This window comes from Carettochelys insculpta, chromosome 1, assembly GCF_033958435.1.
Source record: "Carettochelys insculpta isolate YL-2023 chromosome 1, ASM3395843v1, whole genome shotgun sequence".
Taxonomy (NCBI): Eukaryota; Metazoa; Chordata; order Testudines; family Carettochelyidae; genus Carettochelys; species Carettochelys insculpta.
The window spans coordinates 288,513,575-288,541,195 of record NC_134137.1 but is presented as its reverse complement, the minus strand read 5'-3'; the positions used below and the strand labels follow the sequence as shown (position 1 = coordinate 288,541,195).

The following is a 27,621-nucleotide window of genomic DNA, read 5'->3' as shown; positions in this document are numbered from 1 at the left end:
TTTTAGTTATCCTTGTTTCTTTATCTTTCAGGGTTTCCTATCAGGCTCTGCCCTGACTGTCCCATTGTTCTTCAATTAAAGACTAGATGGGATCTGAAATGAATCTAATAGGACATTCCCAGCTACCTGGTGCTGATGGATTTTCACTTCCTGAAGGTCCTCATTTATTTGGTAAGTCATGAAATTTGATTAAAATTTATCTACACCATATTTGAGCTGATCCAAGAGCCTAGAGTCAAAATATTGAAGTCCTACAGACACTTACCATGTACAGTCCATGATGTACAATCAGGTTTTATGCAGAACTCACAATTTAAATGAATGGCAATATAAGGCAAAATTATGTGTTATGTGCAACAATTTGTAAGTTACTAGAATAATACAATTCTGCTGCCATAATAAGACATCAGCAAGGATATTCTATTATAGATAGGCAGGAAATGATTTTCAGGTTAGTCATTTATGTCAAGCTGTGCAGATACAAAATATCTTAGTCACTTTATAACTAAATGATACTATAAAATATGTATAATTGCCTTCTTATACACATTTATGAAAAGAATTTCATTGGTATTAAAACCATTAGTATATTTTTATAGAGATAATTAAAAACTGCTATTGACTTTAGTGCGTAATAAAAGTTACAATGAAGGCTGCAAATTCTACATAGCTGAGACTCCACTGTATTTTTCCACTGTGAAACACGGGCTTGTTAATGAATGAAGAATACTCTGTCAATATTTTATGAGTACAGGGAAGATCTCTTCTATTGCATATGTTACTGGGAAATAAGATCATAACTAAGATTAAAGCCTTTTCTTCCCACATCAGTGTTGCCTCTCCTTAGTTGGAATATGTCCTGGGGCCTTATAGGTTGGCTTCCCAGTGGAGTTAAAAATAGTGACAAGAAGTCTCATGGTACTCGATGGCTATGTCCACACTAAGAGAAATCTTCGAAATAGCCACGCTAATGGCCATTTCGAAGAATACTAATGAGGAGCTGAAATGCATATTCAGTGTTTCATTAGCATGCTGCTGATTGCAGCACTTCAAAATTGCCGCTTTTTGCTCCCGCACGGCTCTTCCAGACGGCGTTCCTTTTTGAAAGAACCCTGTCAACTTCCAAATCCTCTTGTTGCTTTCTGCTGATAGGAATAAGGGGATTTTGAAGCTGGTGGGGTGCTTTCAAAAAGGACCGCTGTGTGGATGAGCTGCGCGGGACCGAAAAGTGGAATTTCGAAGTGCTGCCGTTGGCGGCATGCTAATGAGGTGCTGAATATGCATTTCGGAGCCTCATTAGTATTCTTCGAAATGGCCATTAGCATGGCTATTTCACAGATTTCTCTTAGGGCTTGTCTACACTACCACCTTCCTTCAAAGGAAGGATGGTAATTAGGGTGTTGGGAATTTACTAATGAAGTGCTGCAGTGCATCTGCAGCACTTCATTAAGCAAATTCCCCCATGCGGCTCGAACTGCTGGCACACGTCTTGCCGCAGCTCACCCTTTTGAGGAGTAAAGAGAGTTCGAAGTTGCCCCGGCACTTTGAAGTACCAGCGGGTGAGCCGCGGCTAGACGCGTGCCGGCACTTCAAGCTGCGGGGGGGGAGGAATTTGCTTAATGAAGTGCTGCGTATGCATGGCAGCACTGCATTAGTAAACTCCCAACATCCTAATTACCATCCTTCCTTCGAAGGAGGGTGGTAGTGTAGACAAGACCTTAGTGTAGACATGGCCTACGTGTAGCATGCTTTTATTTATACATCTGCACCAGTCCTAAAACGTAACAGCAAGCAGCATGTAAATAGCATTTCATTGGGGGGCGGTAGATCAGTGGTCTGAGCATTTGCTTGCTCAACACAGGGTTGTGAGCTCAACCTGGAGGGGGCAGATTTGGGTTAAATAAATTAAAGGAAATCTGTCAGGGATCAAGATAGGCTCTACTGTGAAAGCAGGGAACTGGATTCAATGACTTCTTAAGGTCCCTTCCAGTTCTGAGATAGGTATATCTCCATGTAGGGCACTGCCTTATTCCAGGAAGCTCAGCTCAACACCAGCACCTGGTTCCCAGAGAGAAACTCTGCCTCAAGAATAGGCTAATTCAAGCCTAATGCAGCAGACAAACTCTTCTTGTTCACATAACTTCTTTTGTCCCACAGCATCTTCTACCTAGAACTTTGCATAACGCAAAATCAACCACAACTCAGCAGGTCTCCCAACACCATTTCTACACTAGGGCCATGTCTACACTTGGACAAAATTTTGAAAGGGCCATGCTAATGGCCAAATCGGAGAATACCAATGAGGCACTGAAATGAATATTCAGTGCCTTGTTAGCATGCTGCTGGCCTTGGCTCTTCAAAAGTGCCGCATTTCGATCACATGTGACTTGTCTACACAGGGCCCTTTTGGACAGCACCCTGCAAACATCAAAATCCCCTTATTCCTACCAGCTGATAGGAATAAGAGGTCTTCAGCACCTCATTTATATTCTTGGATTTGGCCATTAGCATGGCCCTTTTGAAATTTGGGCCAGTGTAGACGTAGCCTAGGAGTGTTTTGCGGATACATGAATACCAGTATGCTACACTGACAAGGTGCTTCTAGAAAGGAAACATCTATACTTGCAAAACTGGTACCAGTATGGTAAACAAGATACACTGGTACAAGCACAGCTTTAAGAGCATAACTTCATCTACACAAGGGGCTCCTGACAGTGCACTGGGTCAGTCAGAAAGCACACCCTTGACTGACATGACTGCCAACTGGTGTCTGTAATGTCGATCTGGCCAAAGAGTCAGAACTTGCTCACATGCTAAGAAAAATATTCTGGTCAGACTATGTGAATCAGCTTCACCTGATGACACCTGCCCTGACAACAGTGGCAAAGGATCACCTTGGTGATCTGATCCATTTGATGTATTAATTATTGTTGTTTTTTATTCAGATGAAATTTACTATGTAGAATACACAAACTAGATAAGCCTCCATAGAAGCATTACTATACGATCCCTGCTTTGGACAGCTAGCTTTTTCAGACCTTAGCAAACTGCAGTTTGCTGCATGCAAAAAGACTACTATGCTTCTGTGGAGAAGCATTAACTTAAGTTAATTGGACTCTATGCAGCCACAGAAGTCTGCTTGTGCGATACAAAGTGCAGAGCTGAGTCTAAACAGGTAAGACTGACAAATATGTGACTAAGGTTATTGTACGAAGTTGTTTAGGGGCTGACTTACATTGAAATATTTCAAGAAATTTGTAGTTTGTGTGCCTTGTTCCTCCATTCACCTGCATGGGCCAGGACCACCTCTCAAGCACAAATTGTATCTTGAGATTGCACAAGATCATATTCACCATTTTTCTTTCCCACATTAGTTATTAACAATTAGCATATACCTGGACCCCTGTGGCTGAACTAGAATGTCCATGAGCAGATGTTTGAGTTGGAGCCGCCATGAAACAAACTAAAGCTATGAATGCTTGAATTTTGAAGGGGGTTTGCCCCCTTGATATGGGTGATGAGTGAAGCTGCTGGGTGGGGAGGCAAACTACCCACCATGTGGCCCCACCCATACTCCACCCCTGCTCTGCCCAAGCCCCACCCATCCCCACTATCTCCCTGTTCTCTCTGATCCCCATTCCAGCCAAATCCCTGTGAGAAAATGTAGTGTGTTTTCCACGGTCTGTCAGATTGTGAAGACTGGACATGGAGAAGGTGTCTAATTAAAAGCACTAAATTTGGGAATAATAAATGGCAGTCACAGGTTTTGTAATATGCCCTGAAATTTGTCAGAAATTTATTTGCAAAACCTTTGTGGTAAAGGCAACTTAGTTGTCCCGCTGACTACAACCACATTGAATATTATGGAATACATGATGTAGCTCAACTCTGGTTTTCATTTTCTTAATCAGTATTTCTAAGTTGATTTTATGCTTTAAATGTATTCTTAAGTACAACCCAGGAAACTACAGACAAGTCAAAACAAAAAGCAGTCAAGTAGCACTTTAAAGACAAGCAAAATAGTTTATTAGGTGAGCTTTCGTGGGACAGACCCACTTCTTCAGACCATATCCAGACCAGAACAGACTCAATATTTAAGACACAGAGAACCAAAAACAGTAAGCAAGGAGGACAAATCAGAAAAAGATAATCAAGGTGAGCAAATCAGAGAGTGGAGGGGTGGGGGGGAAGATCAAGAATTAGATTGAGTTAAGTATGCAGACAAGTCCCTATAGTGACTCAAAGTTCACATCCCGATTTAAACCATGTGTTAATGTTCCGAATTTCAACATAAATGTCAATTCGTCCGCTTCCCTTTCTACAAAGGAGCGATAATCTCTTTTCAGTAACACACATACCTTGAGGTCATTGACAGAATGGCCCATTCCATTAAAATGTTGACTAACTGGTTTGTGGATCTGGAGTGTTTTAATGTCTGTTTTGTGCCTGTTGACCCTTTGTCTAAGGGAGTTAGAAGTCTGTCCAATATACAAAGCATCTGGGCATTGTTGACACATGATGGCATATATGATGTTAGTAGAGGAGCATGAGAAAGTTCCCGTGATTCTGTGAGTAACCTGGTTAGGTCCAGTGATGGTATTTCCAGAGAAGATATGTGGACAAAGCTGGCAGCGGGCTTTGTTGCAGGGAAAGGTTCCAGGACTGGTGTTCCTGGGGTACAAACTGTGGCTGTCAGTAAGGATCGTCATGAGGTTGGGAGGTTGTCTGTAGGAGAGAACAGGCATGTCACCCAGGGCCTTCTGGAGTGTAGCATCCTGATTAAGAATAGGTTGTAGGTCTTTAATAATTCGTTGCAGCGGTCTGAGTTGAGGGCTGTAAGGGATGACCAGTGGTGTTCTGTTCTTGGCTTTTTTGGGCTGATCTTGGAGTAGCTGCTTTCTGGGTATGTGTCTGGCCCTGTCGATTTGTTTTTTTACTTCTCCTGGTGGGTAATTCAGGTTTATGAATATTTGGTAAAGTTCTTGTAGTTTTTGGTCTCTGTCAGTTTAACTTCTGTGCCAGGAAAGATAATAGCGCAAATAATTAACGAATACATCTGCAAACATCTGGAAAATAATATGGTGATAAGTTGCAGTTAGCATGGATTTATGAAGAAAAGATCATGTCAAACCAACCTGCTAGCTTTCTTTGATAAGATATCAAGGTGTGTGGATAAATGGGAAGTGGAAGATACCGTATATCTAGACTTAGTAAAACATTTCATACAGTCTTTCATGATCTTCTTTCCAACAAACTAGGGAAATACAATGTTGATGGGGCTGCTATAAGGTGGTTCTATAACTGGTTGGATAACTCTTCCCAGAGAATAGGTATCAATGGTTCACAGTCATGCTGGAACAGCATAACCAGTGGACATCTGCAGGGATCAGTTTTGGAATTGTTTCTGTTTGATATGTTCGTAAATGATTTAGATAATGGCATAGAGAGTATCTTATAAAGTTTGAGGATGATACTATGCTGGGAGGGGTTGCAAGTGCTTTGGAGGATAGGATTATAATTCACAATGATCTGGACAAACTAATGAAGTTGTCTGAGGTTAACAGGATGAAGTTCAATAAGGACGATGCAAAGTACTCCATTTAGCAAGGAACAATTAATTTTACATATACGAAATGGAAAATGATTGTCTAGGACACAGTACTGCAGAAAGGGATCCAGGGGTCCTAATGTCCCACAATCTATACAAAAGTGAACAGCGTGACACTGTTGCTAAAAAAGCAAATACCATTCTGGGACGCATTAACAGGAGTGTTGTAAGCAAGACACAAGAAGCCATTCTTCCAATCTACTCTTCCAATCTACTCTACTGATTAGGCCTCAACAGAAATATGGGTGGCACATTTAAGGAAAGGTATGGACAAACTAGAAAAAGTCTAGAGAAGAGCAACAGCAATAGAAGGTCTAGAATAAAATGACCTATGAGGGAATATTTAAAAAATTTGGTTTATTTAGTCTGGAAAAGAGAAGACTGAGAGGGGACCTGATAACAGTGTTCAGGTACCTAAAAGGTTGTTATAAGGAGGAAGGAGGAACATTATTCTCCTTTACCTTTGAGGATAGGACAAGAAAAATGGGCTTAAATTGCAGCAAAGAAGGTGTAAGTTGGACATTAGGAAATACAACTGTCAGGGGGAAAAAATTGCAGAGGAAGGTTGTGGAATCTCCATCACTGGAGATTTTTAAGAGCTGGTTAGACAAACATCTGTCAAGGATGGTCTAGTTTAGTGGTTCCCAAACTTGTTGGCATCACGCCCCTCTTTTGATTTTTGAGAAACTCTCACGCTCCCCCACCTCTTTTTACCATCACCCAACCCCCTTTGAACAAAAAGTTCAACTTGTAATTTAAAATAAACACAAAAGCTTGATATAAAAATGTTATTTAAAATTAAAAAGAAGCACAAATAATTTTTCTTAGCCCCAGCTGGCCAGCTGCCTGAGCCCCACACCAGCCTCCAGAGTGGCCCACACCAGCAGCCCGCCCACCTGAGACCTGCACTGCCAGAGCTGCCCACCCAAGCCCCATGCTGCCGGGGCCAGCCATCCATGCACCTGTGTAGCCAACCAGGCTCGGGTTCCCCAGAAACGAGGCTGCACCCAGAAGGCGAGTGCTATATTTGGTTTATTGAAAGTGTGACACCCGCAATGGAAACGCCACAGTCACCAGTGGGGGAAAACCCGACGCGTCGGGGCTTCGCTCAGGGGAGAGGCTCTGTAACAGGCCTCCTAACACTAACTAATAAAGCTTACACTCATTTACATAAGATTGCTTAAAATTGCCTATGCATTACTCTCACTATCTTTTGTGGCCTACTGTCAGCGTAGCTTTGAAGTTTTGGCAAGCGTACTTTGTTTTGCAGTAGTTGCCTTGGCAGGGTTAGTTGTTTTGCAGCTTTTCACCTTGCACAGACTGGTCTGTTTATATTCTTCTGAGGGTTCACAGAGGGGTTGGACTGCACTCTCAACGATTACAAATCTTCTCTCACCCTACGCTCCTCCCTGCGACCCCTTTGTGAATCCCGAGGCTAGTAGGAATCGAGTGAGGTGGTTGATGCTCTTCTGGCAATACAGCGTGCACCTGTGGAACAGACTTGACAGCAGCAGATGAGACTGATATACCCAGTGCAGAGGCATAAGAGCCCAAGGAATAGGATTTGCATCAAGTGGGCTGCCCAGCCCCGCAGTGAGCCTAACCAGGACCAAAGCCAGCTACTTCCCTGGCTTTGTTGGATGCCCTGAGCCAGGGCTTCCAAACGATTTAAATTGGTCTCCACTGTGTTACTGACATCGGTGATATTGAAACAACACATACCTTCAAACTCAGAGCACTTGTGTCCATGTTGCAAAAGGAGATAATCTATAGCCATGCAGTTTTGTATCACTCCTTTGTGCACCTCCCTGAGTTCCTGATTGAGGGCCGCAATAAGAAAAGAGGTGAGGTTGATAGTTTTAGCGAGGGCACACGCAAGGTGGGTTATAGCATAATAGTCATGGCCCAAGAGACCGGAAAAACCTCCAAAAGCAAAGATTAGGGCTGCTGCCTCTTTTTCGGCGGCCAAAGTCACCCTCGGGTCTCAAGTGGGTGGCAGGGGGAGGGTTGGTAGGTCACACGCCAAACGGTGTCGGGCCTTGCGTTGTGATGGGTAAGGACTGATAAGGGGCACAATTCTGCCAATGGTACAAGGGCCACCTGACCTATTCGTGGGTACATCTGTGTGGGCTACACAGCCACACAACAAGAACCACCCTGTCAGCAGCACAAGGGGGTTACGGGCATAAGAAACAAGCTGGGTCTGAGTACATTGTAACTTGGTGTTATTAAGGTCTACTCGGGGTCCTGGTGCATTAATAAAAAGCATGCAATGTGTAGCTCGCGTTACATTTGCTACACGAAACGCATAAGTGCGACTGTCTGGTGCTGCTAACACAGTCCCCATATCATAAAGACTGGCAAAAGTAGCAGTGAAAGCAAAGTTACGCAAAAGGGTATAGTTTTGCAAGAGAGCAGGAGTAGCACTGACACCTATAAAGCATGTGTCCATGAGCTGTCCCACGGCCATACTGTGGGGCAGACAAAAGGCAGACACGTTGATGGCAGTTTGTGCCAACGTTACCCATACGTTGGAGCTGTCACTGATATGTTGGCCCCACTCTGAGGCTGTTGCTACAGCAGTCCAGAGATACCAGCGCCACAGCCAGGCCATGGTTACAGGGTCCGTAGCGTCAGTCTGCGGGAAGAAACACATTGAGGATAGTCCTCTCCTTCAGGGAGGACCACAGCCATTCCCAAGCCTTCTTCTAGGATAGTAACTGCTTGTATGGCCCCCGAGGGTGCACCACGGTGCCAGGCACTAATCAAAGGTGCACTGGTCGCTGGTGCAGGGGCACATTCTATGTGTGCCGTTGTGGGCGTCACAGGGACCAGCTCGACTAGGGGTTGCCCCACTTCCCAGACAACCGGCTGGTCGGTGTGGTCGTAACACCGTAGTTCAGCCAGTGGTGGGCCAGGGACTGACCAGTATATTGGGACCCAACTCAACCCAGGTACTCGGGTATTAACAGCAAAGAAGATCTCAGGGGTACACTCAAGTAAGTCCGCTCCCGCCCAGGGTTCGGCAGTGGTTAGGGGTGCTACAGTCTCCAGACTCCCAGCAAGGAGCACCACCCGGTGTCCTTCCACTTGCACCTGGCCCGGGAGTGAGGCCTGCCTGACACATAATACAACTCCTTGCTCAGGAGCAAGGTGCAGGCGCTCATAGGGAGTAGTGGGTCCAACAGCCCAGTTTTTAAGAAGGAAAACAGCACGGTGCACCACCTCCCCCCACCCTTTTAGGATGTTTGTGGGCATCAGTTTGCGTATTTGCTCTTTCAGGAGTCCGTTCATCCGCTCAATTAACCCACTCGCGGTGGGGCTATATGGCATGTGGAATGTCCAGGTTACCCATAGATTGGCCGCCCAGTCACGGACATGTTGGGCTGTGAAGTGTGTGCCCTGATCACTCTGTATCGCCAGGGGGACGCCATACCGTTCACTGAGCTGGGTGAGTGCTGTAAGCATAGCAGCAGCGTCCACATGCTTGCAGGGATGTACAAACAGCAGGCCAGTATAGGTATCCATGGTGGTCAGCACATAGAGCCACGAGCGCAATGGAGGTAGCGGTCTGATATAATCGATCTGCCACTCACTACAGGGCAAGTGCCCGCGGCGTACGCTTCCTGTGGCTAATGCTAGTGCTACTGGGGCCAGTTTGGTGGAGACCACGCATTTCAGTCGGGCCGCCTGATACGCTACCAGGGGGAGGTTCTCACCCTTGGTCAGGCCATATTGGCGGGCTGCGTGGGCGCCTTGGTGCCCTGACTCCACATGTAGGGCCATGGAGAGTTCAGTGATTGTATGTCCTGGCATCTGATCCACGGCTGCATTGAGTTGCGCCTCCCATGTCATCTGTTTGGTATGGGCGTCAACATGCCGCATTGCCAGGGGCTGCTGCGAAACAAAAGCTAAGAGTTGTTGCCATAAGTCGGCGCCCCAAAGGGGGCAATCCGCTATCTTCCATTCTTTGGCTTCCCACGTCGTCACCCAGGTGCACAGACCCTTGTAGACTACCCAGCTGTCAGTATAGATAAAGGTCTCCGCTTGCCCAGCTTCCACTGCCAGCGTCACTGTCCACAACTCTGCCCATTGGCTTGAATTACCTGTTCCTCAGGCAAAGGCGATTTCATCCTTATAGGGGGCATACGCTACTGCTCGCCACTGTCTCTGTCCCATCGAGGTGTACGTAGCAGACCCATCGGTTACCCAGATGCTTCCTCTCCTCTCCTCAGGCACGGTATCCAACGGTGGTGCCTCCGCCACCGGCGAGGGGGCTACTGGCAGGTCGACGGTGGGTAGCTCATCCATTAGCTGGGGATCATGCTGAAAAGTAATGGTTCCCAGGAGAAGGGCGTGTGGAGCAGTAAGCATGGGGGCTCCCAAGCACATGCGCTGCTGTAAGTAGTGTTTCCACTTGAAGTGGGTAGCTGCTTGGGCCACTCCTGTATGTGCACGCTCAGAGGTGTCCGTGACCTACCCCATTAAGGGGATCGGGGTCCGAACAGTAACAGGGGAGATGCCTGTGACCCGCTCAGTGTCCTGCAAAGCCCACACCACTGCTAGGATCTGCTTTTCCAAGGGGGGTGTACCCGCTTTCAGCTCCGCGGAGGGTTCGTGACCAGAAGCCGATAGATTCTTTTTGCTGGGTTCCTACCTGCTGCCACAGACCCCAGGACACCATGTTGCCGACGGTTGTTACCTCCAGTTCAAATGGTTGGCCCTGCAGCGGTGCAGTGAGGCAGGCGTGTGCCACCACTGCCTCTTTGCAGAGATCGAAAGCTCGTTGGTGCTTCTCTGTCCAGTTCTATTGGGTGGCTTTGCGCACAAGCTCCTGTAAGGGACGCATAAGAAAAGCAAGGTGCAGAATAAAAGCACGCCAAAAACCGAGAAGGCCCAAAAAGGTTTGCAACTGCTGTTTAGACGAGGGTGTGGGGAACACCTGGATGGTATGCTGCACTTTCAGCAGAATGCATTTTTCCGTACCCATCCACAGTACACCCAAGTAGACCACACTGGTGGCTGGCCCCTGCACTTTCTTGGGGTTAATAGCCCACCCCTGTTCCTGCAAACCTGTTACAATGGTGTATAGAGCAGCTTGAACAGTCGGTTCATCTGGTCCCAAGATCATAACATTGTCAATGTAGTGGTAGCAGGCCGTCCGGTCAGGGAGGTCCAGGCATTCCAGATCGGCCTGCGCTAACTGATGGCAGATCATCGGGGAGTGCTTAAAGCCTTGCGGTAACACGGTAAACGTGTACTGCTTTGTTAGCCACGTGAAGGCAAACTGCTTTTGACTCTCAGGATGAATGTCAATAGAGAAAAACACATTGGCTAAGTCTATGACAGCATGCCACGGCAAGGCCGCCACAGTGATCCACTCCAGGATGGTAACCATGTCCGGGACTACAGCCGTAAGCTCCGGGGTCACCTTATTGAGTTCCCGATAGTCCACCGTCATGTGCCACTTTCCATCCGGCTTCTTCACTGGCCAGATGGGGCTGTTGAAGGTGCTCAGCGTGGGGTGAATAATATCCGCCTGTAGCAACACAGCAATAGTGTTACTGATCTCATGCTCTTCACCGGGAATGTGGTACTGCTTGACTGACACCGGGGTCTGGGGAACTGGCAGGCGCACAGGGTCCCATTTGGGATGTCCCCGCAGTAGGGGCTCCACCGTTCTGATTGCCCGAATGTGGCGGGGGTGCCCACAGGCAAACAGCCCATACTGCGTATCCACACACCGGCCATGCAAGACGTCCATTCCAATGATGTATTCACCCAAAGGTGCAGCCAGCACTGTCACTCGAAAGGGAGGGGCCTTCCCCAGCGTTAGGGTGATCTCCACTGCATAAGCGGTGGTCTCCGCTCCTCCGAGGCCCTGCACGACCACCGCACGACCCACAGTCTGGGTAGAATGCAGAATGGTCACCTCAGTTCCAGTGTCTAACAGAGCTAACACATGCTGCTCCCCTCCCCGGGGCCACTTTATGGTTAACGGGACAAATTGGCGCCGGTCCCCTGCTATCTGTCTCACAGCCACAGCCCATACCGCAGGGGACCTGCCTCCCCGTCACTTCCTAGGGGGAAGGGTCCAGTCGACAGGGACGCTGGGCTGTGTCCTCCCCCCGGGTCCCGTACCTTTTTGTGGTGCCTGGGTCTCACCAGCCCTTTTGGAGGCTCTCTCATCCTCACTCCTCTGGGCAGGCGGCAGTTGTAACCAACGTTTGTACAAGTCTGGTGTTGGTAAATCATTGATCTCCTCACGGGGGACACCCTGCCTTCAGCAAGTCCATCCACATGGTTCTCCAGGTTCACCCTAGTGTGCCCTTTTTCCTGCCCAGGTGCTCCCGCCCGACCACCTTTTCCTTTTGTGGCGCGGACCACTTTAATGCCTCTGACAGTCTCTAATTGCACCAACGTTCCAACCAAGTCACCTATACACTCATCTGCTGCCATGACCACAGCCATAAGGGAGGCCTTCAGCTTGGGGGGGGCAAGGCGTAACAGAGCGGCCTTGATGGATTTTTGGACCTCTACATCATCCGGTCCCGCCTCGCCCTTGAAAGTCGCAGCCCAAGCCATGCCCAGCTGCCGCAGCACACTCACCCCTTCTGGGATAGTACGCCAGGGCCTCACCAGTGCTTCCAGTTCCCCCAGAGAGGGGTAGACCGTGTCCACCACTGCAAGCAATCAGCGGTAAAGGGACGGCGCTTCCACGGCGTTTCCCTGTGCATCGGTAATGCCTCGCGAATTCTGCAGCACTGTTGGACCTGTGAATCCTGGGACAATACGCCCATCTGGCGGAGTTCCTCAAGCAGCAGCAACACAGTGGTGCCTGTGTTGTCCCACACACATACCCGCCAGGCCAAAAGGCCTTCCCCTGACTCCTGCTTGAAACTCTTCACCATCTCCTGAAACTCATTTGTCTTAAACGTTCGCCAGACCTCCGTCTGCAATTGGCCTCCTTCTAACGTCAGCTCCCGAATGGGGCACGCCTGTCTCAGGACAATTTGCACAGCTGCCCCATTCACCTCCTCCTCCTCTTCAGATGAGGAAGAGATCCAAAAGTTACCATCCCAGGTCTCAGGGTCCCAAGTGGCTAGCACAAGGACCGCACGCACTTGGGCTGTCGACACCGGTTCTTTCCCTAGTTTTGCATGCTGCTGATTCGCCACTCTCACTGCCAATACCTCACAATGATGGGTTAACTCTTGCGTCCTTTCAGACTGCGAGGTAACCACCTCCTGTGCTATTGCCTGCGCGTCCACCAAATAGCGACATTCATGCTCCTTCCCCACCAGCGCCTTCTGCAAGTGGAGAAGCTCATCATCCAGAGCCTGGAGGGAAGTTAGGAAAAGCCATGCTACCTCTCCCACCGCCCTTTTCTCTGTCCCTGGCCGGCAGCTCAGCCGCAGCCGACGCAACGCCCCTTCTACCTGCACTGGCGTCACGCCTGCCGCCGCCCGCAACTCCGGCCAGTCTGCTGGGGCTGCCCAACAGGCCACCATCCGTGCTACCGTCCCCCATCACTCCATCGAGGGCCATCCTGGTATGCGCTGCAGGGACAGCGCTGGCTTCCCTGCCTCCCCCGCTTTCGACCAAAAAGGCATCGTACATGGAGAACCCTGCTCACTGCACCAAATGTAACCAACCAGGTTCGGGTTCCCCAGAAATGAGGCTGCACCCAGAAGGCAAGTGCTATATTTGGTTTATTGAAAGCGTGACACCTGCAACGGGAAGCCCAGAAATGCTGCAGTCACCAGTGGGGAAAACCCGACGCGTCGGGGCTTCACTCAGGGGAGAGGCTCTGTAACAGGCCTCCTAACACTAACTAATAAAGCTTACACTCATTTACACAAGATTGCTTAAAATTGCCTATGCATTACTCTCACTATCTTTTGTGGCCTATTGCCAGCGTAGCCTTGAAGTTTTGGCAAGCGTCCTTTGTTTTGCAGTGGTTGCCTTGGCAGAGTTAGTTGTTTTGCAGCTTTTCACCTTGCACAGACTGGTCTGTTCAGATTCTTCTGAGGGTTCACAGAGGGGTCGGACTGCACTCTCAACCGTTACAAAATCTTCTCGCACCCTACAACCTGCCAGCTGCCAGGGCCAGCCATTCACTTACCCGCTGGTCACCTGAGCCCTCGCTGCCGAGACCAGCTGCCCTCCCACCAGCCACCCACCCCAGCCACAGGCCAGCCTCCAGCCCAAGCCCCACGCTGCCAGGGCCAGCTGCCCACCTGCCATTCCGAGCCGCCTGAGCCCCATGCTGTCAGGGTCAGCCACCTGCTTACCAGTCTGAGCCGCCCAAGCCCCATGCTGCTGGGGCCAGCCGCCCAAGCCCGGCTCTGCTGGGGCCAGCCACCTGAGCCCGTGTGTCTTACAAGCTAGCCAGCTGCCCGAACCCTGCGAGGTGCCCACCTGAGCCCCTCCCCTGACCTACTACAAAGCCAGGCACCCCCAGCCTCTCATCTAACCCCATCCTCCTCCTTCTCCCCACCAACCCACACTCAGTCTCACTTGCAGGAGGCAGCTAGCTCCATGTGGGTCTTTGCTGGCTGCTTGCTTTTTATAGCGGTTGCACCGAGGCATCCAGGTAAAATGGCAGGGGCTGAGAGCTGGAAGCAAAGGCTAGATTTTTCTTCAGGTGGGAGGAATGATGTGGGAGCTGGGTCGCCTTGCACCCCGCATCCCTGGAATTTCTTCATGCCTCCCCAAGGGGGCACACCTCCCTGGTTTGGGAAACCATGTTCTAGATGGTACTTGGTCCTGCCATGAGTGCAGGGGCCTGGACTTGATGACATCTCAAGGTCCCTTCCAGTTCTCGTATTCTATAAGAGGGCATTATTTATACTAAGAAAATTACTCACTACTTTTTTAAATCTTGTGCATGAATACTTCTTTTTGTGCCTCAGTTTGGTCTTTGTGACACACTATATTCAGATTTGACCCTTAGCAAATCTAAACACATTTTTCATTTATTTTGTTTTAAAGTGTTGGCTTTGCTCTGTAGTCCATTCAGGCTAGAGCTACTTAGAAGGCATTGTTAGAACCATGAGTACATATCTAAGTGCCCTTTTGAAGGTACAGTTCTGAGTGTTAGGGTCTAGTTATTTAGTGGAGTAATGCTGTCCTTGTGCATGTTTACACTGTGAAGCTGGTCATGATAGTAATCCTAAGGTAGCTTTCAGGATTTATCAGCACTTAAGATTTACAGCGGCAAGAAGTTCAGTGTGTCTTTCAGGATCAACATTTTCACTTTTGGTGGCTGGAAACTACAAATTGCTGTTTTAACAATATATTCCTAGGTAATGTATCTAGTGTCTATTTAGGCTCTCGCTTTTTGACTGACATGTGTCTCTGAAGTTACGAACTCCCGAAAGGTTTAGAAATGACAAAGTGATTTTTAACTAGAGCAGTGCATGTGAGACACATTGAAATGTGGACTATTCTTTATTGCTGTGTCTTCTATAATGGGAAAACAAATTCCATTTATCTACCTGGTCATTCTGATGGTTTAGAAATAACCCAAATGTCTCATACATCTGCACAGCAAGCATCTCTTTTGTGGAGAGGTCAACAAACAAACCTATTAAACAACCCATTTGTGCCACATTATTGTAAGGACAATGGGGACCTCCTATGGACAGGAAATTCCTATTCTTTTCTCTTTCCGAATTCACTCACAGCTATGAGAACTGTTCAAGGTAAGAGCAAAAGGTCTGTCCTTGAAGACAGGGCTCCAGAGAGCCATGGATTTTTCCCAGATGACCACCACTGTGACAGGCAGAAACACAGGGCATCTAGGCTTACCTTATCTCACAAGAAGGGGCAATAGGAAAAAATAATAAAAAAAGCAGTGAACCAGGGAGTGAAGGTCAGTCAGCTAGCCAGTGCCTAGAACAGGGGTCAGCAACTAAAACAGCAAGAAGAGTCATTTTATTTTCAAATATTGTAAAAATTGAATAATTCAACAGCCACAATGCATGTGAATACAAGACGGTCCTTCATAAACAAGGTCAAATCACACTTTTGCAACCCCTATTTTAAGAACAGTGCACACACAATGATTTGTAACACAATGGCTACGTCTACACGTGCCCCAAACTTCGAAATGGCCACGCAAATGGCCATTTCAAAGTTTACTAATGAAGCGCTGAAATGCATATTCAGAGCTTCATTAGCATGCGGGCGGCTGCAGCACTTCAAAATTGATGCGCCTCGCCGCCGCGCGGCGCACCCCGATGGGGCTCCTTTTTGAAAGGACCCCGCCTACTTTGAAGTCCCCTTATTCCCATGAGCTCATGGGAATAAGGGGACTTCGAAGTAGGCGGGGTCCTTTCGAAAAGGAGCCCTGTTGGGACGCGCCGCGCGGCAGCGAGGCACATCAATGTCGAAGCGCCGCTGCCGCCCGCATGCTAATGAAGCGCTGAATATGCATTTCAGTGCTTCATTAGTAAACTTCAAAATTTTTGGGAAGAAGGGGCCTCCGGAAGAAGGACTTCCTTCCAGAAGCTCCCCCAGGGCCACGCTTCTGAACAGCATTTTGGAGTCTGGAAGAATGGTCTTCCGGACTCCAAATCACGTAACTGTATGCTAATGAGGCATGGGAAATTTGCATCGGTGCCTTATTAGCGTATTTCGGGCCGTGTATTACCATGCCACTTTCGGAGAAAGTGGCCTGTGTTGAAATGGCCATTGAGTATTATCTTTCTTTTGGAATACTAGTGCTGGAATCATGGTAATTGAAATCATGAGGTCATTAAGTTTACTTGAGGAGTGAAGTACTATTCAACATGAGTAATAGTTGGTCAAGTTGAGTGATTTCTTGAACGTTTAGTATCAGTGTAAATATCATTTGGCAATAACAAGGAAATTCAGTTAATTATGAACTGTTTATCATGCTTTAGTAAATAGACAACATATAGACTCTGTGGACTTGATGGTATTAAACCATTTGTAGAGAATTTAATCAAAACAAACTCACAACAGTATGCTTCAGCTGATAAATGGACTATTTATCTAGCATGTTTTAAAGATTGTGGTTTGTTTGGTTTTTTGGTGGAAATCTCAGCCAAAGGATGTAGAGGTCCATTCCTAAATTGCGGTTGTAATAGATTTAATTTGGTTTATAAAATTATTCCATGTTAGGACCATTCTAATAACCGCGTCTACAAAACAAAAAAGCAGACATGTAGCACAGCAGATCTGAAGAAGTTGGTCTGTCCCTTGAAAGTTCATCACCTAATATATTATTTTGTTAGTCTTTAAAGTGCTACTTGACTGCTTTTTTGTTCTGGCCCATTATAAGGACTCTTTTATGTACTCTGTTTATCTAACTTCTTTTACGTACTTTGTTTATCTTAACTTCCCCATGCCACATCCCTCCCCTGCTGCCCCTCTGCTTTTCTGATTTGCCAACGTTGATAACAATTTTTCTGATTTGTCAACAATTGACAACAATTTTTGGACCTCTGTGCTTTACATATTGAGTCTGTTCTGGTACGGCTGTGATCTGAAGAAGTGGGTCTGTCCCACAGAATCTCATCACCTAATAAATTATTTTGTTAGTCTTTAAAATGCTACTTGACTGCATTTTTGTTTTGGTAGAATACAGACTAGCACGGCTCTCCCTCTGTCACTGGGCCTGCAAATTTACCCTAATCGCGAGTTCTATGGTAAAAGTTGAGCGCAAGTTCATAAGATATCACCGTAACCTGTGCCAGATGTTGAGAGGACAAGGTGTGAAAGAGAAAGAAACTAAATTAATAAAAACAAAAAGATCTGCTAATACATTTCAAGGGTCATATTAAGAACATGCTAGAGAAACAGGGGAAAAATGTGGAACCATAGACCAGAACTGATGTGTCAGAAACGAGTCCCAATCGGTGGACGAACTGATGAGAGGATGGGATGTTTTGCCCCTCACCCTCCCCTTTGTGGCCCTTCAAGAAAAAGAGTTTGAGGAGAAGTGCCTAGTAAATTGAGTTCTGCCCGCATGGCTGCCACCCAGCCATCTCCTGGGACGACAGGCTTCTGTCATCCTAATCCTGAAAGACGCGCTGATCTGATTGGGCCAGACAACACTGCCACCAAGGAGTCTTGTGGCACCTTATAGACTAAAAGATATTTTGGAGCATAAGTTTTCGAGGGCAAAGACCCGCTTCATCGGATGCATGAGCAGTGGGGCGGGTTCCAGAGGGGTGTTTAAAGAGTGGATAGACTGAACAGACCTTGAATAGACCTTGTCAGCTCTGGCCCTCCCTCTTACTGGGACCCCACTCTTTAAATACCCCTCTGAACACCTACCCCCATGCATGCATCTGATGAAGCGGGTTTGCTGGGTCGCTGTGGCTGATAAGACACATGCTGTGCTTGTGTTTCTCCAGAAGTGAAGGTGTAACAGGTTCAGCAACAGAGGCAAAACCTGCATTTTACATCTTTGTTGTACTTCCTTCCCCACTTTGTACCAAAAAAAAAACCACTCAGAGGGAAATGTTATGTCATAGCTGCATCAGTGTCATGAAAACATAGTGGACTGAAGAGACTGGGTACATTTGATAGCTTCTATTTGGGTTTTAAAAACATTTCTAAAATCAACTGTCAGAAGCTATTTAACAACCAAAAAATCATAAGATGAAGTACCTAACTATTTGTATCCAGTGCCATCTGGCAGATGGTACAACATCTGGCATTATCATCCTACCAGAGATAATAAATAGGCAATTGGTCAACTTCCAAGTCAAAGGGAAACAAAAAAGCAAAAACTACAACAGAAAACTATGGATGTGCAATAATTATGAACAACAAATGACCCAGTGGAGCAGAAGTAACCTGAAAGATGTTCTAAAATAATGCTAAATATCTCAACTAACTCTGAAGGAGATTAATGCATACAGCTAAAAGAAGGTCATAGGACAGGACAGGACAACTGAGGCTATGTCTACTCCACGAGATAATATCAATTTTAAGTTATTTAGCCCACTTTTACCAAGTTTCTGTCTCTCTGTAAATTCCATTAGCTTGATTTTTGGTGCACTAATATCGACAGCATATCGATATCATAATATTGTAGTAATCTGACAGGTGTAGCGTTCAGTTCAAATTTAAAATTCTGAAAGAAGGGTAGGGAGGAAGCACCATGTCTTTAAATCAAATTCATTAGCCTCCAGAGATGTTCTGTATGTGCCCCACAATACCCCACAATTCTCTGCTCTGAGGTGCGGAGGAATTAGGCAACAGGAATACCATTTCAATTTGGCTCCTGGAAGCCTGTGGCTGTAGGGTCATGAGAAGCCTAAAAATCATCTTTCTTTTTTTTTGCTATTAGTGTGGCTGTGGGGTCTGTGGTTCTGTGTGGTTCTCTGCTGGCTGTCTTTTTTTTTTTAATGGTGCCGGGACCAGCCACTGACCCCCGCACCACATGGCAACTAGGCTGCAGATGGGGGTTGTGCTTGTCTTGTAGGACGAGAAAGTTCTTTTCAGCCATTTACATGTTGTCCTGCCCCTCACATGCTCTCTCTTCCCTCTCCCAGAGGTGTCACGCGGTCTGGAACTTTCCAGCGCCCAGCCGCATCATGTGGCTTGATCCCGAACCAATAAAAGGACATGCTGTGCAAGGTGCCAGGCAGCTTGGATGCGGTGAAGGTCCTGTAGCCGGCCGGGGGAAATCTCCCTGGCGGTCACAATATTTGGGCCACAGAAGAAAATACTTTGTCACTAGAGTGGCTGTCCTCTCAGAGGAAATTCTTGTATGGGCTTTATCCAAAGGCCAAAGGGCTGTCTATAGTCGGGGGATCTTTTAGCTGCCCAGGGGAAGTCTCCCTCGGTGGTCACAATTTTCCAGTGCTAGCTGTAGCCAAGGGTCTGTTAGCTGCCCAGGGGAAGTCTCCCTCAGTGGTCATGATTTTCAAGTGCTGGCTGTAGCTGTAGCTCTTTTAGACACCCAGGGGAAGTCTCCCTTGGTGGTCACAATTTTCAGGTGCTGGCTGTAGCCAGGGGTCTTTTAGCTGCCCAGAAGGAAGTCTCCCTCAGCAGACATGATTTTTGGGTCTGGCTATAGTCGGGGTCTTTTAGCCACCCTGAGCAGTAACTGTTTCAATGATTCATTGCAGTTTCAGTATAGCAGCCAAATTCTTGTTCTAAGGGTCTTCTTTTCCAGGAGGTCTACATCTTTGCCAGGTCCGAACCTAGATCCAAGCCTGGGTACGCTCTTAGTAGGGGCAGGTGGTGGGTCTCCCTGGACCATCAAGATTTTCAGGGCTGGGCATAGTCGTGGTCTTTTTACAAAGGCCATTGAAGGCAATTACCACAGTTCTCTAAGTAAGACTTGCAGCAATTAATATTCTTGTTCTGAGGGTCATCTTTGCCAGGTCCAAACCTAGATCCAAGCCTGGGCCCATTGTTAATAGGCATGAATGGTTGGTTCCTGTGGGCGGTCACAATTTTCAGGTGCTGGTTATAGTCTTGGGTCTTTTAGCCTTCTGGGGGAGTCTCCCTTGGCAGACACGATTTCTGGGGGCTGGCAGTTGCCCAGGGAAAATCTCCAGTGCTGATACAGTTGGGAGTTGGGGGTGGTGGAGCATCAAGTGCCCCATTACCTGTAGGCACTGAAAGCGCCATGGAAAGTTGATTGGGCGGACATTCAGTGTAATGCCTGTGGGAACTTAGATCTACATTTCTTGATTATGGCTTGGGTGCAGAAGTTTTGCAGTGTTCAAAAGGGATGAAAATTCTTGTTCTGAGGGTCAGAGCCCGCCTGGAAAAAGGGATGTTTGTTTAAGATGGCAGGGGAATGACGGAAATGAAACATAGGAAACAAAATGTAGGAAGATGTTATCGGATACCCACAGCTACCTTCAGGGCATTTTTTCCCCATGCTACACCAGTGAATATAGCCAGAATGCTACAGAGCTCAGGGAACTGTGGGATAGGTTCCCACAATATACTGCTGTAGCAGTCGATTTAAGCTACTTGTGTGTGGTGGCAATAAGTCGATTTTGTGGGGAGCATGTGGAAATGTGAGGATGTTCAAAATCAAATTGATAAAACCCAGTGTTAATAAATTGATTTTGATAAATTTGATTTTAGCTCATAGTGTAGATGCAGACTGAGATTGATTTGCATGCCCAATTTGTCCTATGCAGGTTTTTAGCTTTGAAAGCTGCGTATTCTGTAAAATAAAGGGAATGATATACCTCAGGGGCTTGATTCTACACACACTTACCATCAGGTATCATTGACCAAGAATTTTCTAGAACTTGTGATTCTGGTATAGGTAAAGATGACTGAATTTGGGCCTCAAAATAATATAGTTTTCTCTGTGTCTGTGAAACACAAGCTGCATCAGCCAGCCAAAGTAGTTTTTGAATGGTTAATCCTAAAACATAGTAGACTTTTATTCAGATAAAACACTAATGTGAATGAATCCAAAAAATTACAAAATTGTAAAGGAGGAGCCCTGGAATCCATGCACCGGGAGAAAAGTATCCAGATTTTAATGCATGTTTACATTGTAATTTGGCATTGCTATTGTCTCAAGCATGTGTAAATAGGCTTCACTGTAATGAAGTTAATCAGTAAACTGTATAACCTCTGGCCTGTGTCACTCCTTAGCTAGTCTTAAAGGAAGGTTTAGCTTTCAGTCCTCAGTAAAGCAACATGATGTTAAGGAAGCAGGAATAAGGAAGTTGTAGTCAATAAATAGTCTCAGAAGGGTAGTTGCGTTGGTCTTTAAGGTGCAACAGGACAGCTTGTTTTTTGTATAGTTGATAAGTACTGACTAGAAAAAGTAAAGGGAACAACGCATTAAACAGCTCCACTTTTTCAGCAATTATGGAAATGATTGGAATAAAGGCTGCTAAAGGTAGGATATTGTTCAAGTGCATGTTTAATCTATTACTTTATATGTCCGTTAAATTCTTTGAATCAGCTTGATGCCAGACGTTGTCTATCACTGCTCTTGGGTGTTTTTCAGTATTTGAACCAACTGATTAGCTTACGTTTCCATTTATAGTTTATCCTGTATCACAGGAAGTACATTTTGTTGTTTTTGGCTTAAGGTCATTTGCTCTGTTTGACTCTTACCTTAGCTTTATGAGCAGGTCAGGCCCTTAAGTTTTAATTTGTTTACTATTCTTATAATTTTATATTGACAATATTTGTTGTGCCCGATGGGCTACCACTTTAACTCCTGTAATGTTTTGGAAACAAATTCTACAACCTGTATATAACTTCAATATAGTATTGAAAATAAAGGGTAAGATATTGAAAAGCATTCAGTGATGGCTGAATTCTGATGGTAATACTTTCTTTGTCTTCTATGGAAGTCTACTTAAGGAAACGCTGAGAGCTTTTAGAAAGCCTCCCCCCACATAAAAATATTCACACGTAAAATCAGAGGAAAAACATTAAATCTCACTCATCAGTTACATAATGTGAAAATATTCACAAAATGGTGGTCAGATTCACAAAATAAAATTTCACTATAACAATGTTAGTAAAATGTGACTCGGAAGGCTAGCTGTGTTAGTCTGTAGCTTTACAAGTAACACGCAGTCCTGTAGCACCTTGAAGACTAACAGATATATTAGGTAATGAGCTTTCATGTGTAAGACCTACTTCTTCAGATTATTGGAGTAGACTTTGAGACATATTGTGAAACGTTCTAAAGGTTGAAACTCTCTCATTTGGAACTCTCTCATCCAACAACATCTGTAATCTGGAATGATTTTTAGTTAGCCAGATGACCACTTATCATGGAAGTGGCCAAGTTTTCTGAGGTCCCATGAAGTTTGTGTCCCTCCACCAGTCCTAGCTTTCAGTGTTCCACGCTGTTATTTATCTGTAATTTACTCCTAAATGTCCGGTAAGCAGTGGAAGTGTTGGTAATGCTGCTAGACGATGTTGAACTCCTGCGGCCTGGCAAGTTTTTTGATCTAGCACTGGTCAGGTTCCAAGGACGCCTGAGAGATTCAACCTGTATTTGCAAAATTATTTTGCAAAGTGTAAACATAGGTTTTGTAGCCCTGGTAGTATTTATTTTAATGATCATATTTCAAAACTGATTATTTTAGCATTTCATATAAAAAGTGTAACAGAACAGAAAGAATATATGGACATAATAAATTACTGGAGAAAAAGGGCCTACCTCCTGATCCCATTTACACTGCTGCAACTCCACTGATGTCAGCAGAGTAACTCTTGCTTTATACTTCAAGTACTGTCCGAATCTGGTCCACACTTTCCATTAATGCATTAAAATAATCCTATATACATTCCAGATGGCAAGATAAGATCAATATTCTTTTGTTACAAGAAGCTAATTGTTCTAGTAAGCCTCTTCAAGAAGGTCTGTGTATAGAACTGTGTGGGAGTTTTTGAGATTTTCACATTTTTCCAGTCCTGCAAATGGAACCTCCTCCCAATAAAATACAAATCCTGATAATTTTCACGAATAGATCATCTCAAAAATTCAGGTTGAGTCAATCAGATTATTTTGTTTTGATAATTCCTAAACATTTCATTCAGACTACACCCTTTTAAAATATTTAATTTTAAAGCACAAATTAACTAAAATATTGACACAAAACTAAATTTCAATATGAAAGATTTTTCTTTTCATTTTGAAATCCCTATAAAGGGATGTTTTGACCATTTTGAAATTGTTTAAAAATGTGTAATGTGGAAATTTATCAAACCTTTCCTACGAGAAGTTTGGTTTCAACAAATTGATATTTTCTGACAAAAATATTTCATTCATTTTTCTGACAGGTTGTATGTGTGTATACAAGAAAGTTGCACTGGCTGGCTTAAATAACAATAAAATGATTTTGTGTGACGCCTCTGATTTCAGTTTAACTTAATTAAACTGAATCCCAATGGCCTTAAATTCAACCAAGACAAACTTGGCTTAAAGCAAAGTAGAAATATGTACATAGCTATGCACACCACGGGCTACGTCTACGCGTGCACGCTACATCAAAATAGCTTATTTCGATGTAGCGACATCGAAATAGGCTATTTTGATGAATAAAGTCAACACGTCCACCAGGGCTGGTGCCGTCGACATTCAACGTTGACGTTGGGCAGCACCACATCGAACTAGGCGCTGCGAGGGAACGTCTACACGCCAAAGTAGCACACATCGAAATAAGGGTGCCAGGAACAGCTGCAGACAGGGTCACAGGGTGGACTAGCGCTTCCAGGGCAACAGCTAGCCGCTCCCTTAAAGGTCCCCTGCCAGACACACGCAGCCTGCACAGCATGCGGTCTGCAGAGCCATAGGCACACACAGCTCGAGTGACACAGTCATGGACGCCCAGCAGCATCATCATCATCATCATCAGCAGCAGCAGCAGCAGCAGCCAGAGGTCCACCCAGCCGCCCCTGTAGGAGCAGTGCTCGCCCTGCTCCATGCCATGCAGGAGGCAGCTGAGCACATCCTTGCCACAGAGGAGGAGCTACCCACAGGGGAGGAGGATGCAACCCCCAACCCTGCAGCACCCCACCTGCCCCCCCCCCCCCCCCCGCCTCATACGCCGCCGGCTGTGGAGCTACCCAAACCAGCACCGACTGGTGGGAGCGGCTGGTGCTCGGAGAGTGGGACGACGACCGCTGGCTCCAGAACTTTCGCATGAGCCGGGAGACATTTCTGGAGCTATGCCAGTGGCTCACCCCCGCATTGAGGCACCAGGACACCTTCATGCAGCGTGACCTCAGTGTGGAGAAACGGGTCGGCATCGCTGTCTGGAAGCTGGCCACTGCAGACAGCTACCAATCCGTGGGCCAGCAGTTTGGCGTCGGCAAGGCCACCGTTGGGGCTGTTCTCATGGAGGTAAGAGGACCCAAGAGGGGAGGGAGAGGCAGCCCTGGCAGGGAAGGGGAGGGGAGGGGGGCCCTGGCAGGGGAGTGCCAGACACACCCTGCACAGCCCTCATTGGTGCTCTCCCATGTGCTTCCCCTGCAGGTCGTCTGCGCCATCAATGCCCTGCTCCTCCACAGGCTCGTGAGGCTTGGGGACCCGGATGCCGCCATCGCGGGCTTTGCCACCCTGGGCTTCCCCAATTGCTTCGGGGCTCTGGATGGGACTCACATCCCCATCCGCGCCCCGCATCACAGTGGAGGACACTACTTAAACAGGAAGGGCTACCACTCAGTGGTCCTCCAGGCCTTTGTGGACAGCCGGGGCCATTTCTTGGACATTTATGTGGGCTGGCCTGGCAGCACCCACAACGCCCGGGTATTCCGGAACTCAGGCCTGTGCCTCCGGCTAGAGGCGGGGACGTACATCCCCCAGTGGGGGATCCCTGTGGGGGACACCACCATGCCCCTCTGCGTCATCGCAGATGCGGCATACCCCCTCTGGCCCTGGCTCATGCACCAGTACATGGGCCACCTGTCAGCCAGCCAGGAGCACTTCAACATGCGCCTGAACCACGTGCGCCAGGTGGTGGAGTGCACATTTGGCTGCCTCAAAGGGCGCTGGAGGTGTCTCCTCATCCGCCTCGATGCGGGCCCCACCAACATCCCCCAGATTGTGGGGGCGTGCAGCGCCCTCCACAACCTGGTGGAGAGCAAGGGGGAGGCCTTCTTTCAGGGCTGGGCTGTGGAGGCCGGCAGGGCCGATGTGCAGCCACCCGCTGCCCCAGTCACCAGGTGGACCCCGAAGGAACCCGGGTCCGGGAGGCCCTGCGGGCCCAGTTCGACAAGGTCGCGGGGTGAATGCTGGCAGGCCCCCTACTCCACACCCCATCCTCCACAACACTCCCTGTCCCTACGCCCACACCACAGAGCACCTAAGAGCGCACCTCCCCACACTTTTCTTGTAAATAAAAGCAGACATTTGTTCATCAAATCAAATATCTGTTGAACTCTTATTATTATTATCATGACTAACTATTTCCAGGTAAAATCAAAATTATATATATGTATTATAAATAAGATAAGATGAAAGGGGAAGACAAGGAAGGGGAGAACTATGTACGTGGGGGGGCAGGGATCAGCATAGCAACAGGGGTCTAATAGAAACTATTTACAAAACAACATTAAACTGAAGGGGATATATACAAAGGGGGTGGGGGGGGCCACGTCCTGGGCCCCACACCCCCTAATGTACAGCGTTGGGGGTGGGCAGCCGCGATCCACGTCTCGGCCTCAGCCCTGGTCGGGGCTGGGTGGGGGCCGGGCTGACCAGGAGATAAGGCCGCCAGGTGTCAGCTGGCCCCAGGTCCCCCTCGGCGGAAGGGCCCTCGGTGGCGGGTGGCAGTGCGATGGCAGATGGAGCAGCGGATGGAGCAGTGGGTAGAGCAGCGGGTGGAGCAGGCAGGGCGGGCACAGCGGCGGCTGGTGCAGCATGGGGGGCCAGGTAGTCCGCGATACGGTCGAATGTCCGCATAAAGGCCCCCCATGCCTCCTGGCGCCAGGCCAGCGCCCGCTCCTGGAGTTGGAGGCACCGCTCCTCCACCCGCAGCCGCTGCTCGGCGACCTCCAGCTGCCTACGATGGATGGCCAGCAGCTGGGGGTCCCTCGCCGTTGGGTGGTGGTCGGTCCTCTGCCGAGGGGCTGGCCTGGAGTGATGGCCCTGGTGGGCTGTCTGGGACCACTGACACCTCGCCGGCACTCTCCAGTCCTTCCGATGGTGCAGCTGCGGAACACAGGAGCGGGGGAAGAAGAGTGGAGATAGCCGTTAGTGTGGGCCCCGAGCCATGGCCCTTGTCCCCCCACCCCTCTGCTGCTGGTTCCCCATCCCCGTCCCCAGGAGATGCTGCTGCTGCTGCTGCTGGGTGTTCCACCCCCTCCCCCCGGGGGGACCCTGGAGGTTCCGCTCCCCCCAGCCCCGGGGATGGGGCATGGCACTGTCGTGCTGGGGTGCAGGGGCTGATGCACTCTTCTGAGGGACATGCCACTGATGTCCTTGGGGCCATGGTCATCTGGGCATGTGGAGGGCCCTGGTCATATCTATTACCCCCGCCCCTCAACCCCAGGGGTGTGCACCGGGGGGGTACATACCTGATGGTCCACTCCCATGGTCGGGGGACACCCAGTGGGCGGACGCCCTGCTGGAGCTCCGGGACAAGATGTGGATCTGGAGCCCAGCGTCGCTGGAGGAGGACTCCCCCTCCTCCTCCTCCTCCTCCTCCTCCTCCGGTGCCCCGGGGTTGGGCTCCTGGTGGGGCCCGCGGGGTGCAGGGCTTGCCTCTGGGGTGGACTCTGCCTCGGGGGCTTGCTGGGGCTCCTCGGCTGGAGTATGAAGAGTGGCTGGAGGGGAGGAGGTGTGCCGGGGGCCCAGGATGGCCCTGAGCTCCGTGTAAAAGGGGCAAGTGACGGGGGCGGCCCCAGACTGGCCGGCCGCATCCTGGGCTTGGGCATAACCCTGCCGCAGCTCCTTCACTTTACTGCGTACATCATCCAGAGTGCGGGCAGGGTGACCCTGGGCGGCCAGGCCCTCGGCCAGCCGAGCAAACGCATCCACGTTCCGCCTCTTGCTCCCCATTACCTGGAGCACCTCCTCCTCACTCCAGAGCCCCAGCAGGTCCTGAAGCTCGTCCTCTGTCCAGGAGGGGCCCCGCTGCCGCTTCCTGGCCTGGCTGCCAGCCTGGGAGCCCTAGCTCCCCTTGTGGGGGTGCCCTGGGGGCACTTAGGGGGTTGGGGGGCAGCCATCGCAGCACTGGGGGTTTTTTCTGGCTGCAGAAGAGCGTGCAGGCTGGCCGCGTGGCTGGGCTGCCGCCTGCATGCTCTCTCAGCTTCCTGCACAGGAAGGCAGGGGCAGGGAGCTTTAAGGGGCCGCTGCACACAGCGACCATCGAGCTCAGGGGCTGGGCAGAGCGTCTCTCAACCCCTTAGCTGATGGCCGCCATGGCGGACCCCACTATTTCAATGTTGCAGGATGCATAACGACTACACGTTCAACATCGAAGTAGGGCGCTATTCCTCCTGATGGGGGTAGCGACTTCGACGTCTCGCCACCTTACGTCGATGTTAACCTCGAAATAGCGCCCAACACGTGTAGCCGT

The 27,621-nt window shown here is 48.3% G+C and overlaps 1 protein-coding gene across 2 annotated transcripts in view; it reads left to right on the top strand.

Moving 5' to 3' along the window:
- The first annotated feature begins 86 nt into the window (after positions 1-86).
- Positions 87-27,621, top strand: part of NR1H4 (nuclear receptor subfamily 1 group H member 4) — an 88,068-nt gene continuing 60,533 nt past the window's right edge. For both annotated transcript variants that reach the window (XM_074983977.1, XM_074983976.1), the window contains exon 1: positions 87-171. In XM_074983977.1, the coding sequence (XP_074840078.1) occupies positions 87-171 (85 nt within the window). The remainder of the gene's footprint in view (positions 172-27,621) is intronic.